Source organism: Fusarium solani, assembly GCF_023522795.1.
Source record: "Fusarium solani strain SB1 chromosome Unknown bctg00000003_1, whole genome shotgun sequence".
Lineage (NCBI taxonomy): Eukaryota > Fungi > Ascomycota > Sordariomycetes > Hypocreales > Nectriaceae > Fusarium > Fusarium solani.
In genome coordinates this window covers 1,393,816-1,407,706 of record NW_027072154.1, presented here as the reverse complement: position 1 = coordinate 1,407,706, position 13,891 = coordinate 1,393,816, and the positions used below count along the sequence as shown (strand labels likewise).

Below are 13,891 nucleotides of genomic sequence, written 5' to 3'. Positions count from 1 at the left end.
AGCCCTGGAAGCTTGGACCATAGATAGATTGGCCAATCAACTTGGCATTGACTTGGTGGTTCGAATTGATGTGAAATAACCCTTGAACTGAACCGAATTGACCCTTGTTTGAATATTCACTCAAAATTGTAAAATAAACACAAGGGAGACAAGGTCCGCATCCATGATGACTTCATGTTGCCATTGCGACCCTCCACTCCTGCGCCCCAATCGCCTCGCGTAATTTGCTAGCCGCGAAATTAGGGCGGCGTAGCACTGTTAGCTGCTGTAACCCAGTGGACTGTGCTGAACCGTCGGGCATTTGGACCCTGGGCTAATCGGCGTCTGGCCAATCACAGCCCCCGTGCCGCCCGCCGGGAGCTCCCTGCTGGCGTCATCGGCAACAGGTCGATGCTCTTATAGCTCGCTCACGTTCGTCCCACTTCTTCCTTCCACTTTCTTCATCACCAATCGCCTTTGGTGCGAAGGTCGTGACGACTACAAGCTTGCTTCGATTCTCATCTTCTCGCCAATCTTTCCGAGCTTTTCTTGACGTATCCTTGACTGTCTCAGACACATTCCAGCCACTATCGGCCTGTCACTTGTCATCCCGAGTATCTCGTGCCTCGGATCGCAGACGATTCAACAACATTATTCTTCATCCAGTCGTTCAGACGATAGTAGGATACTCGCACGACCTCGCGCATACATCACAGAGTCTCTCCCCGGAGAAACCGCACAATCATGACGCGACGCGCAGCTCGGTATAGCGCCCTACGGCCCGCCATCATTGGTATCGGCCGAGTCTTTGGCGCCAGCTTGACGGCAGTCTCGGCTCACCCAATTCAAGCTCAAGGCCATCCTCATGAAGAAGAGGGCGCTGACCTCTGGGTTCTCGCCGTTGCCTCGATGGCTCTGGTGCTCCTGGGTGGTGCTTTTGCCGGTCTGACTATTGCGCAAGTTCCCCTCTCCTCTTGGCACCACGCGACGCTGACCAGCATAGCCTGATGGGACAGGACAGCATCTACCTTCAAGTTCTCTCGGGCGACCCTACCGAACCGCAGCATAAGAACGCAAAGCGCGTGCTGAAACTTTTGAATCGCGGAAAGCACTGGGTTCTGGTTACGCTGCTCTTGTCAAACGTCGTCGTAAACGAATCATTGCCTGTTGTGTTGGACCGAACTCTTGGCGGGGGCGTTGCTGCGGTCGTCGGCAGTACAATCCTAATCGGTATGTCGGTACGACTCTGTCGGTGGTGAAGCTAACAACGGTAGTTATCTTTGGTGAAATCGTCCCCCAGTCCATCTGTGTACGATACGGACTCCCTATCGGCGGATACATGTCGACGCCCGTTTTGATGCTCATGTACTTGACTGGTCCTATCTCGTGGCCCATCGCCAAGCTCCTTGACTGGATCCTTGGAGAGGACCATGGCACTCTGTACAAGAAGAGCGGCCTCAAGACGCTTGTCACCCTTCACAAGTCCCTCGGAGAGCTCTCGGAACGACTGAACCAGGATGAGGTCACCATTATCACAGCTGTTTTGGATCTAAAGGATAAGCCCGTTGCTGAAGTCATGACCCCCATGGACGATGTTTACACCCTTTCCGAGGACCACATCCTTGATGAGAAGACAATGGATGATATTTTGTCCTCAGGATACTCGCGAATCCCCATCTATCGCTCTGGAAACCACATGGACTTTGTTGGTATGCTTCTTGTCAAGACTCTCATCACGTACGACCCCGAGGATAAGATCCCTGTTCGCGATGTGCCCCTTGGAGCTATTGTTGAGACAAGACCCGAGACCAGCTGCCTGGATATTATCAACTTTTTCCAGGAGGGCAAATCCCACATGGTGCTGGTTTCGGAATTTCCTGGATCGGATCACGGTGCCCTGGGTGTTGTTACTCTTGAGGATGTTATTGAGGAGCTGATTGGAGAGTAAGTCGATTTGCTCTCCTATTGACCAACCAAAGCTGACCAATTAGGGAAATTGTTGATGAATCCGATGTCTATGTCGATGTCCACAAGGCCATTCGACGCCTGACTCCCGCCCCCCGAGCCCGTCGTATCCAAGCCGGAGCTGCCGCCGTGGCCGCTACCGCTAGCAGGCAGGCACCTGAAGCTGCCATTCTTGTCGATGTCGACGAAAACCATGTGACCCCCAATCTCGAGACCGCGTCTTACCACAGCAACTATGAGGGCGGATTTCACAACGGAGCGAAGACTGCTATCCACATGAAGCGCAGAACTTCGGACGGCGGCATTGAGGGAACCCCTGTTGTTGTCAAGGCCAGCTTGGATGAGATGAGGCAGCAGCTGCGTCTGGGTCCCGCCAACCGAGCCACAAAACCTCTCAGCAACACTCGCGGCAGTGTCTTCAAGATCAAGCAGGGTCTCGGCGCAAATCAGGCGACTCCCCTCGAAACTCCAACCTCAACTTCAAGTCGTCTGCCCCCGCGAGCGGCTTCACACATTGGCTTCACAAGTACGCAGCGTATTGGAGGACATGAACGAACGCCGCTATTAGGCAACGACCATGAGGAGGCTGTTGAGGACGATGCCGATCACGGACCTAAAACTAATGGTGCAAAGTAGGAGATATGAGTATGACATCAGCGAGCAGATGTCTCTGGCAACTGCATGTACATCAGCGTCTCAGGCTAATTGGTAGCTCGAGCGAGGACAGTTAGTGTCCGCAATATTTCGTAATGACATTGTTCTCTTTCATTTTGGTGTTCTAATTGTACCAGATGGCATTCATGCCAAAACCAGGTTCAGGCACTCTCACCCTGGCCACGCGAGCAAGAAACTCGTCCTGCCAGCGGTAAATCTCCAGCCACCCTTCCTGGTCATCTGTAATGGCCACCCATTCGTCGGTCCAGGGGCACGGCGCCACGGCATTGCTATGTCCTCCACTCGTAGGCGTAGGGTTCAAGCAGATCTGACGCTCAATGGCGCCTGTAGATGACAGAGCAAAGGCGGCGACATAACCCGTGAGGTCAAAGGAGTTGGCTCGCGACGAGGCAAACAGATATTTCCCTGACGAAGACAGCACGCAAACGTCGGCGCGATACTGTGTCCACCGGTCAGGAATACCAGGAGGGATCAGAGGGTACTGTCGATGCGTGTAGACAGGGAGACGAGTAGCCGGGTCGATAAGGTATTCACAGATGCGGTTGCCCTTCTCCATGAGCGCATAGAGGTAATTGCCTGTGGGATGCATGGCAACCCAACGGGGATGATCTCGGTGATCGGGACACTCGACAGATCCCACTAGGTCAAGGGCAGCGTCGTTTTCTCGGCGGCGATGGACCCAAAGCTTATTGGCGCGGAGATCGGCCGAGTACAGGTACTCCTCCTTGGGATCAAAGACCATGCCGTGAATGCCAGTGTTGGGTTGGTAGGGGTAGTTTTGGACGTTTTCCTTGAGAGCCTTGGTGGTAGAGTCTGTCGTGAAGACGGCACCATGACCAGCATGATCATAAAATGGGTTGCAGTAGACGGCGTACGGGGGCTTGTTTGCAGCGAGGAGAAAGATGGCTCTTGTATTTGTCGTCGCGAGAGAGGCATTGGCTGACAAGTTAGTTGAGAAGCTGAGTCGTGGGCGCGAGACATACGATCGTGTTGCATAGGATGAGACACCTGATGGGTGATGGAAGTCGGCGACTCGACGGCAAAGCTGGACCACTTCTTCATAGCTGCGCCATATATGGCTTTCCGATCATGCTTTGACGGTCAGCTGGTGATCAATTGGTCTCATTTCGACTTACACTGAAAGTCATCCATGAGATGGGCTCGTCCTTAGGAATCTCGGTCTTCTTGATGAGGTCAAGTGTGAGAGCCTCATCGTCAAAGGCAAAGGTGAAGATGGCACCCGGAGGGGTCCAGGTGCCAACCATGAGATGATGAACAGGCATTTTGGAAGCAAGTCTTGGGATGAACCTCATAGACAAGAAAAGAGTCAATTGGTGTTGAAGAGGAATTAAAGTCAAAGACGAGTAAAAGAAGTCATGAGCAGCTGGTGACGATGGAGGGGCAGAAGGCTAAACATTTATCCCGAGAAACCCCACGAGATCCAACGGCGGGAGAGACGCACGATTTAAACACCCAAGCCTCGGTCTAAAGAGCGGGAATCTTGCATGTAAAAACAGGGACGCCCTCGGAGACGCGGTTGGCTGCTGGCGTAGGCAATTGAACGTTGAAGTGGTGGGGGTGGTGGTTATGGGGTTGTCATGGTGGAGAAGCCGGGGTTAAGACTTCGGTAGAGGGCGGCGGCAGATGGAGATGGAGATGGTGCATGTTGAAGAGTCGAGAGTCGTGATTGATCTGATGATGGAGATGGTGGAGGTGAATGGAGGAGATGCCTGGATGGGTTCCTGCCTTGAATACCAACCACGTGATGCTATGCTGAACCTCCATCTCTTGCTGTCCATTGCTGTTATCCGACATCGTCTCTGCATCTTCACTTGCATTCTCTTGATAGCCTCCATCTCGACCGAGCCGTACCGATTCTCGCCCCGTTCCCCACAGACACTGCAAGTCGGCATTAGGCTCGGCAGGGGGGATGAGAGGATGAACTATGCCTCCCATCACTAGGCGTAGGAGCACTTGAACACACGACAGCCCTATTACTCACGGACGATGTGCCAATTCATGGACACGGTGCAGGACAATATCGATGGCCAGATCAACATCTGACGGAGAACGCTAGCATCTTGACGTGATTCGGTTATCAAGCGAACAAAGCATTATCAAAAGGGAAATCTATATCATGGAGCATTGAAAGCATTGAAAACGTCGCTGTCTTTGGCTAGAGTGTTGTGGGTAATCAATCTTGCGAGGTAGGATTCTAGATCTATTTGTAGGACCATCCCGATCGTCGATCAACATTGACCACGACCACGCAAATTCTTGCCCTTTCAATTCTTCCTGTAACAATTAAACAGACGTCAAACATGCAAGGCCCAAATTTAATCCGCTCAGGCTCGTCCACGCCATCGTGCATCGGCGGTGCATCATCCACCCGTCACCGTCACTGCCACTGCACGCACCGATAAGATAGCACCACCGCCCCGTCTCCCGGTCAACCGCCGCGCCCCGATAAACAATCCACACCTGCACCGCAACGGCCTGAACCTATCTATCCGTGACTTGTCAACCACCTGTTACCCCGGTTTTTCCTTTTCTTCTCCCGCAATGGCATAGTCTCATCCGGCATCTTAGTCTGTTTCCTTCTTCACCGTCGGTGAAGTCTCTTGTTTTCGTTCTTATGTTCTTCAGCATCCTCTTTACCCAACGCTTTGTCGTTTGTCCTTGATCGAGCCAGGGCCAGTCTAGCTGTCAATCGGACTGTCTCAAGACGACAATGAATCCCAGCGAGGTCAACAGCTTCGAGCCGGGCCGACGCCCACGGCCCAAGTCATCGATACTCGAATCCTTTATGAACCGTCGCCAGGCCTCCAACGAAGACCGCCCTCCTCTGAGCCCTTTTGAGGGCACCACGCCTCCGATACAGCCCAAGATCATGGCATTTGAGAACTTTTCCAACCCCGGAGCCCTGGCTGAGCTGCAGCGCAATCAGCAGGAGCCCATCCCTCGCTTCCCTAGGCGAGACGACCGAGACGACCGCGGCCGATCACCATCACCGACCAAGAACAGTTTCGGCAACTTTACTGTCATCACGGCAGCTGGCAATGACACCAAGGGAACCAAGTCCCGCGACGTCTCGCCAACCAAACCCAAAAAGACCAAGTCGGGAACCAACTTGGCTGGTTTGCTGAGGCCCAAGACCCTCAAAAACCTAGGCAGGTTCGGATCCGACGAGGACATGAATTCCAAGGACAAGGAGAACAGAACACCCGATGAACCACCTGCGCCCACCCCCATATACGCCCAGTTCACATCAAACCCTCTGAGCCAAGAGCCACGGAGCCAACGTGCAAGTCTCGACGCAACAAGGAAACCAAGCGACCAGGACCTCTACATAAGCAATCGACCCGTGGTCAGAGAGAGACCAAAGTCATTCCACCCCATGCATACCAAGATGGACTCACCACCGTCACCAACAAAGGCCCGCTTCCCGAACGAATCCCGAAAGGGCTCCAAGGACTCGACCGAGTCCAAGAGTAAGAGTAGCCGCGGCAAGGTCCTGAGTGCCTTTACATTCACCCACGGCCGATCCAAGTCCATGTCGACCGTTGCCGAGCCCACCGAGAGGGTGCTCGATCCTAAGGACATCGACAAGCACCTCGAGGCCATGTTGGATCGACGAAACATTCCAGAGAACCAGAGGTACAAGATGCGAAATTTGAGCAACACCATCAAGATGGAGTTTATCCGTCAGGACTGGGCCGAGATGCAGGCCTTGAGGGCTGAAAGGCCCTGCTCTACTGACAGTGTGAACAGCAACGGCTCGGTTGATGCGGGCACGTACGAAGACAAGCCGAAGCGATCACGAGGAAAGAGTTTTACGCTCTCTCGAGGAAAAAAGGACAATAAGGAACCGAGCTCGCCCGTCAAAAAGTCCAAGGGTGACGGTACGCTTGGCCACCACTTTAGGAGCAAATCGACCGATAGCGTGATTAGTGAAGCTCCTCCTGGATCAAGCGGATCAGCCAACTCGGGCATCCTCTCCAAGATCAAGCTCCAACAAGGCCCGGGCGACTATGTAGCCTATCTCAGAAAGGTTCAGAAGCCTGAGCTCGTCGAAGTCGGCAAGGTTCACAAGCTCCGACTATTGCTGCGGAACGAAACCGTCGCCTGGATTGAAGACTTTATCCAGCAGGGCGGCATGAAGGAGATTGTTGGTCTCCTCAACCGTATCATGGAGGTTGAGTGGAGGTGAGTTCTGCCATCGGTTATAGTTGGGATCATGCTGACATATTGTAGGGAGGAACATGAGGATGCGCTCCTCCACGAGAACCTTCTCTGTCTCAAGGCATTGTCGACGACTGCTCGCGCTATGCAGTATCTCGACACGATCCAGGGTGACTTGTTTCCCAAGCTCCTCCACATGCTGTTTGACCCTGAGAAGAAGGGCCCCAGCGAATTCACCACGCGCAACATCATCACGTCTGTCCTCTTCACATACATCGAGTCTGCAAGCCCGACTGAGCGGGTGACGAGAGCAAAGAATGTCCTCTCACATTTGCGAGACCCAGAACCCAAGGAAGACGAACGGCCGTTGCCGTTTGTCCTGGAGATGAGGCAGGAGAGGCCATACCGCGTATGGTGTAAGGAGGTTGTCTGCGTGACAAAGGAAGTCTTTTGGATATTCCTCCACAACGTCAACGTCGTAGATCTCCCCTCGGAGCGCCCTTCATCGGCAGACTCCAACCCTGGTCCGTATACCTACATGCTCCGGCACTTCCCTCAGGAGCGCCCTCCTGTGCCGGCAGCGCCGTACGTGGGCGGAGTGGAATGGGATGCGACCAACTACCTGGCTTGCCATCTCGATCTGATGAACGCGATCCTGGCGTGCACACCTACAGTCGAGGAGCGCAATGCTCTGCGAGCACAGTTTCGCATTTCCGGATGGGAACGCTGTCTTGGAGGTAGTCTTCGCCTCTGCAAGGAGAAATTCTATGGAAGCGTACACGACGGCCTTCGCACGTGGGTCGCAGCGGCCGCTGAGGATGGCTGGGATTATAAGGATGTACGATATGGGCCGCCACCGGAGTCCCGGGGTTCGCCAAAGAAGGCCGGAGGGGGCCAGAAGAAAAAGGTTGAGCAGGCGCCAAAGATTGAGATGCCCAAGCTCGACTTTGGTCTGGATAAGCCGCCGGCGCCGAAGAAGGACGAGTGGCTGTGATAAGTCTGGAGGCCGGAATGTTTCTTCTTTCTTTGTGTATGGTTGTTTGGGACATTGTTGGTAGTCTGGTTGCGTCTGCTTGATGATGGCATGTTAATGAACTGATGACACGGCGTTATCGAGTGTGTATGTCGTCCTTTCACTCGTTATGGTACATATAAGCGTATTGTCTAGCCAGCCACTGTGTCCATGGCTTGGTCATCACAGGTTACTTCGGTGTAGCTTAAAGGCCTCGTAGACTGTCACCCCCTTGAGAACATCCTCCTTGACCTTGTCGTCGGCCGACGTCAGCCTGGGCAGCAATTCGACCACCGCAGACACCTTGTCCTGAGGGATGACGACCACCCCGTTGATTGGATCGCTAAATGCCAGGTCGCCTGGAGACACGAGGGTTCCGTCAATGTCCAGAGGTACCTGGGTGGCCCAGGGCACACTTCCGCCACCGGCTCCGACAGTGGACAATCCACGGGCCCAAATCTGCAAGTCTCAGAGTTTGAAAGTAACCAGGTTCATGGGACTCACAGGCAAGGAGGTGCTCTTGAGTTCCCCGATATCCCTGGCGCGCCCGGCCACGATAATGCCCTTGGCTTGGCACACCTTCATGCGAACTGCCATAATACCACCGCAGATGGCATTCTTCTGACCCTCTGGCTGCTTGAGAACGACAATCGTTCCTGGTTGTGTCAGATCAGCCCAGTGAACACCGCTGGGAATGTTCTTTGGCTCTGGCAGGTCTTCTCCTTTGCGAGCGAACAAGACTGTCGAGACTGGAGCGATGGTAACCGAAGCCGGCTTGCTCTCCGGGTGGCTGTAGAGGTCAAGGTCGGCAATGAAGCCGGCACCGGGCACCTTGAGCTTTAGGAGGGCATCTGAGATATCACAAGCAGTGTACTGCTGAAGCTTGGCAATGTTCTCGGCGTGAGAACCCATGTTGATAGGATAAGGATAACAAGTCGGTGAAGAATAGAGGCTCAAGGGCTATCTGTCGTCGTGTGAAACTGCGATAATCGCAGGAGGATCAGTTGTGATGGAGCTGGGAGCTCCGTGACTCCGGAGCCTCCATCAACCCGGAGGTCCAATCATGTTCGGTACCAGCACATGTCGATGCGAGGCCTTGTCAGGATGGTGGGGAGGCAGCGAGGGGCTTGCAGAAGCCAATCATGGAGACGTGGGATTCCGCCTTGCGGACGGAAGCTTGAGCGGAGCTTGAGCGGAGCTTGTTGCGGCTGCGAGGGAGGCTGCATAACCCTAGTTTAGGAGCTACTGTATGGAGCTCGCAGATGACGTCCCTTGTTGGCTCTTTTCTCCTCTCTGATTCTCTCGACTCAAGCGGGGTCGTAGGACAGGAAGAGAACGCATTGACGGGCTATCAATTCCACTCCAGGTATCAATCGGTGACGGAGGAGGCTCGGCTGGTGAGAAATGACGTGTCTCTTGAGCAAGGGACAGGTGACGGAGGATGGGAACCGTCCTGTCAACGGCCCCAGCCGCGATTGACGTCCTGGGCTCTGCATTGCCGAGTCATGATGAGGCATTGGAACCAGGTTGTTGGTGTTTCAGGGAAAATTCAACTTTTCAACCCCGCCTCAAAGTTGTAAGCGATTGACGGTGAATGGTGAGAAGGCAGGTGCGCATGCAGGGCTCAGCAACTCAGGGCAGGTACTTATTAGACCTATCCAAGGCCTCGAGCTGCAATGCATCATGCTCGCTTGTTCCTATAGATTCCGAGATTGGTGATGATTACCAAGTGCTCGATCTCTTGTCGTCTAGGATCCTACAAATGTCCCCAGGCGCATGGAACACTCCAGGGTCCGACCTGACGCAGGACGATGCACCTGGCATTACTACGGCCTAGCACGGCGGGTTGAGCTGCTTTATGCACAGGAACAGGATCCGAATCTCATGGTACAGAGGATAGCGCGCCTTTGCTGCCAACATCAGCTGTTGTCTTCTGTTTCCAGACAGTTAGACCCTTCTAGTCTGTTGCTGGGCGGGGCCGAGGCTGGGATCCATGGCTGGACGAGTTGGTCTGGATGCTGAGCCTTTGTTGAGCGTAGATGCGATGCTGATCAGTTTCTAGTGCATGACACCCCAGACTGAGACGCGACGAACCCAAGCCGCGCCGCACCGTACCGTACCGTTCTCGGTCAGCCGTTGGTGCTTGTCTGGTGCTTGTCCGAGAGCTGGGGCAGAGACCATCCCGGTTGTCCCGGTCTTGAGGGTTCAGTCGATTGCTGGGTCCTTCTGGATCCAATGCAGCTAGACGATGCATACCATACTGTAGAGACGTATCCGTAGTTGGCGTGGGATGAATTGCCCCTCTTCTGAGGCATCATGATTCGTGGTGTCGAGTCCCATGAGGAGCAGCATCAAAATAAAGCACACATGCTGGTGCCATATCCCGCCAGGGCTGAGTCGATATTTATGACTGCTGGTCTTGTGTCGTGAACCCACTTGGTTGGGCTGAGGTTGAGCTGGTGGATGCCGGAGCCTGGGTGGATGGGTCTAGCTTTCGCTAAGCCGGCCAAGACCAGTCGGGTGATGGACGAGGTTGACAGGCCACACGCCGGATATGATTCCCGTAAGGGTTTTGATGAGGGAGAGGGAGACTCTTTGGGTGAGACGAGGTTGATTGTAACTGTTGCGTTCAGGTCTCCGTTCCACGGACGATGGGCAGTCGCCGGATCTGCTAGATACGGGAGGGGAGGGGCTTTGGTCCTGGTCCTGTGAGGGGCATCAGGATCCTCGCTCGGAGGAGTTGATGTCAAGGTTGCAACGAGCTCAGCGTCGGGGCCAGGGTCTGGCATGCCAGGGGTATATGAGAGAATGCTTGTACTGGTATCAGGGCAGAGTGTTGGTGGCTGTGGTGTTTGAAGTTGATGCGTGTATAGAAGCCTGATGGTTCTATCCGATTGCTTGTTTGGGCAGCTCACAGCCAGGTCGGTCTCTGAAGGCATGGGTGTATCTCGAGACACAACGGAACTGCGTCGAGCACGTGGTGGACTGTTTCAAGAGGACCCAGGACGCAGATGATGATATTCATTGGTCGACTCTCGTCCCGGAAAGTGACAGTCACCCAACGTGGACCGTGACCGTGGACCTCCTGGCAGATCAGCACCGCGGCTCGGCCCAAAAATCGATCCGCAGCGCCCAACTTTGCATCTCCAACCTTACTCCATCCACTGACTGACACTGATTCCTTCCCTCATCCCTCCCACACATCAGCCGCTCTAGCCAGCCATCCAGCTGGAGACAGAGTACTGTACCGTTCGTTCTAGTCGCCGTACTGCATCTGCCGCGACTCTAGACATCACACCATCGCCGCCTGTCTTGTCTCGCCCGCTGCCTGCCCACAAATCGAAATCGCCCGCCAACTCGATCAAATCGCCGCCTCCCCCACCTGGTTACGGCATCGCTTCCAGCCACCAGCCACCTGGGAGTTTACTCCTGCTGCCTTGGTCCTTGGTCCTTGGTCGCAGGCCTCCCTCCTGTCTCTCTCCAGCTGTCTCTGCCGTCCACCCATCTTTCCCTTGGTCTACCCAAACTTGGCCGCGCCTTGGCCTCCAGCTACCGCTACCGCTACCTTGCCCTTGGCTTCTTCTCCTACCCAACTCGCAACAGTCCAGTCCAACAGTCCAAACGACCCACCCCCCACCAGCACCAGCACCAGGCCCCAAGGCCCAGAGGCCAACCCGGCCGCAGAGCCACTCGCTCCAAGATCTCGGAGCTACTAAAAGCTGCCTGCACGTCCTGACCTGCCGGTACGGAGCCTGGAGCCATTCGTCCACGAGCTAGGGTCGCTTGAACCCTGTCCGCGACAATGTCGATAAAGTAAGCCTCTTTCGCGAGCCTCTTCCCCTTGAGCCTTTCCTCTCCCCGTCTTGTCTTGTTCTACCTTGGCCCTTGGTCTCTTCCGTTCCCGCCCAGTCTCCGAGGCCCATCCTTGCCCGTGGCTCTCCTCCGTTCCGTCACCCTCCCGCCCGTCACCTCCGTGCCTCTCCGTCACTCTCCGCTCTATACCATCCCGTCCTGTCCTTGCACCTCCGTCCTATCCCCCCGTCCCGTCCCGTCCAGTACACGGCGCCCACGGCGTCCGCGGCATAGTCCGCCCGTCGACCGCCCCGCCATCTACGGCCCATGGAGTCATGGACCCCGCCCTACAATGGACAACCCTCACGACTATTTGATTACGAGCCGTCCTCCTTCGCGGCCCGTCGACCCTGACAATGCCGATAGCTGGGTTATGCTTAACCAGGGCGGCTTCGTCAAGCTTGGCAATGAACGCATCTTGATGAAGCTCGACTCGAGGATCTCATGCGACCTGTCTGTGCCCCAGGAGCTGAGATCACGATGCACCTCGTTCCAACGGAAAAGCGATAGGGGCACCCTTTTCCTTACCAACAAGAGAGTGAGTTTGTTCTGTTGTCTTGGCCGTCACCTTCTGACCTTATAGATCGTGTATCTACCATCGAAACCTACCCAAGAACCAAAATTCGAATCCTTTAGTGCCCCAATCTTAAAATTCCAAGACTCTACGACCTCGTCCTCGATGTGGTGGGGATGGGTCTGGAAGTCAGATTGCATCCCAGTATCTGGGGGTGGCATTCCCCCAGACATTCCACGAGTCGAAGTCAAGTTCACCTTTTCCGACGGCGGCATGATGGACTTCAATGAGACCTACATCCGGTTGAGGGAGCGCCTCTTCCAGTATCAAGAGATGCGCCGCGAGATGGGCCCTGGCGCTGATGTTCCCGATGAACCTCTACCAGCCTACGAGGCCCAATCTAGTCAACCAGCCACAGCCACTTTGGATACGCGGCCAGATCGATCCGACAGTGCCGCCAGCCGGAGGGCGCCAGATGAGCCACCGCCAGATTATGACGAGGCGCAAGCCCAGCAGTTGAATATCCGGCTGGAGGATCACATTCGGGGCGAGATTGACAGGGGAGTATACGAACGCGATGATTAACGGCCGCATTTCGACCACATCGAGGACTGGTCAAGATACCAAGATTTGAGCACTGCATTATGAACTGTCTTTTTTGTACCGTCGGGACTTTTGTATCGTAGCGATGGCAGACCTGCTCACATGATTTACGTTTGTCAATGGCTATCAGATTAGAAGAAATGAGATGATAGATCAAGCAGACTGGTGATGATTATTTGTTGCGGCTAAAGTGCGGGTCAATGATGACATAATCACCGGAAGACTGGAAGACGCTCGGATCTTGAATCACGTGCGGTATTTTTGACAAAGCCGGGTGCCTCTCAGCCAATCAAACTGCCTCAATTACCTAGGTTCCGGATCAGTTTTCATTTCGTGCCTCTGGCCGAGAGCTTCCGACCTCTTACGATCAGGAACGACAACGACACCTCAATCGAAACCACCACTCGCCATTGTGAATTCTTCCGCCTGTCGCAATGGGTATCTGGGACGCCTTCACCGATATTGTCGAGGCCGTGACGCCATGGAGCGTCGTCGAGGCTGAGGCTCCTGCCGAGCCCAAGGTACGGCTTTTTCTCACGCATTTTCTCTCACCCCATCAATTGCGTCACGCACCGGGCGAGGGCGCGGGCGAGGGCGCGGCCAATGCCCCGTGAATCCATTGACAAGGCTGACACTGCATAGGAGGAGCCCGAGGCCGAGACCGAGACCAAGGACGAGCCCGAGGAGGAGGCCGAGGAAGAGGAGGAGGATGATGAGGATGAGGATGAGGAGGATGAGGAGGAGCTCGTCGACCCCAAGGATACCCTCGAGGAAGGTTCGTCATACCAATTCATACGAATCGAGCGAAATACTGTGTCGTCATCGATCCGGACTGGAATTTCAATATGCTGACGCATCGACAGAGTGCCGGAACTCTCCCCAGTGTGCTCCCGCCAAGCACCACTTTGATGAGTGCGTTGAGCGCGTGCAGCAGCAAGAGAGCGAGGGTGGTGCCAAGGAGGACTGCGTTGAGGAGTGTATGTCACACGACGAGACTGCTAGTCTCGATGCCCAATCTCACACAATTGCTAACATGTACAGTCTTCCACCTGGCTCACTGCGCGACCGCCTGCGCTGCTCCTAAGCTTTGGGCTAAGCTCAAGTAAATA

The 13,891-nt window shown here is 54.8% G+C and overlaps 7 protein-coding genes across 7 annotated transcripts; 4 read left to right on the top strand and 3 right to left on the bottom strand.

Annotated features, from left to right (window-relative positions):
- Window positions 1-723: 723 nt before the first annotated feature.
- MRS44_006009 (uncharacterized protein) lies at window positions 724-2,580 on the top strand (the record flags this gene model as incomplete). Its single annotated transcript, XM_065621602.1, has 4 exons — window positions 724-939; window positions 996-1,209; window positions 1,254-1,923; window positions 1,971-2,580. 4 exons carry the CDS (start codon window positions 724-726, stop codon window positions 2,578-2,580), a joined length of 1,710 nt encoding a protein of 569 aa, XP_065477674.1.
- Window positions 2,581-2,722: 142 nt separating this feature from the next.
- Window positions 2,723-3,902, bottom strand: MRS44_006008 (uncharacterized protein; the record flags this gene model as incomplete). The annotated part of the gene is made up of 3 exons (XM_046280572.2): window positions 2,723-3,558; window positions 3,603-3,711; window positions 3,756-3,902. The coding sequence occupies 3 exons, from the start codon at window positions 3,900-3,902 to the stop codon at window positions 2,723-2,725; spliced, it is 1,092 nt and encodes a 363-aa protein (XP_046140413.2).
- Window positions 3,903-5,350: 1,448 nt separating this feature from the next.
- MRS44_006007 (uncharacterized protein) lies at window positions 5,351-7,795 on the top strand (the record flags this gene model as incomplete). The annotated part of the gene is made up of 2 exons (XM_046270397.2): window positions 5,351-6,825; window positions 6,874-7,795. 2 exons carry the CDS (start codon window positions 5,351-5,353, stop codon window positions 7,793-7,795), a joined length of 2,397 nt encoding a protein of 798 aa, XP_046140414.2.
- Window positions 7,796-7,996: 201 nt separating this feature from the next.
- Window positions 7,997-8,725, bottom strand: MRS44_006006 (uncharacterized protein; the record flags this gene model as incomplete). Its single annotated transcript, XM_046280573.2, has 2 exons — window positions 7,997-8,272; window positions 8,318-8,725. 2 exons carry the CDS (start codon window positions 8,723-8,725, stop codon window positions 7,997-7,999), a joined length of 684 nt encoding a protein of 227 aa, XP_046140415.1.
- A 1,439-nt stretch (window positions 8,726-10,164) lies between these two features.
- MRS44_006005 (uncharacterized protein) lies at window positions 10,165-10,752 on the bottom strand (the record flags this gene model as incomplete). The annotated part of the gene is made up of 1 exon (XM_065621601.1): window positions 10,165-10,752. One exon carries the CDS (start codon window positions 10,750-10,752, stop codon window positions 10,165-10,167), a length of 588 nt encoding a protein of 195 aa, XP_065477673.1.
- A 1,205-nt stretch (window positions 10,753-11,957) lies between these two features.
- On the top strand, window positions 11,958-12,764 carry MRS44_006004 (uncharacterized protein; the record flags this gene model as incomplete). Its single annotated transcript, XM_046280574.1, has 2 exons — window positions 11,958-12,203; window positions 12,249-12,764. The coding sequence occupies 2 exons, from the start codon at window positions 11,958-11,960 to the stop codon at window positions 12,762-12,764; spliced, it is 762 nt and encodes a 253-aa protein (XP_046140416.1).
- A 452-nt stretch (window positions 12,765-13,216) lies between these two features.
- On the top strand, window positions 13,217-13,888 carry MRS44_006003 (uncharacterized protein; the record flags this gene model as incomplete). The annotated part of the gene is made up of 4 exons (XM_046269310.2): window positions 13,217-13,303; window positions 13,425-13,557; window positions 13,646-13,759; window positions 13,824-13,888. 4 exons carry the CDS (start codon window positions 13,217-13,219, stop codon window positions 13,886-13,888), a joined length of 399 nt encoding a protein of 132 aa, XP_046140417.2.
- Between the last annotated feature and the right edge of the window lie 3 nt (window positions 13,889-13,891).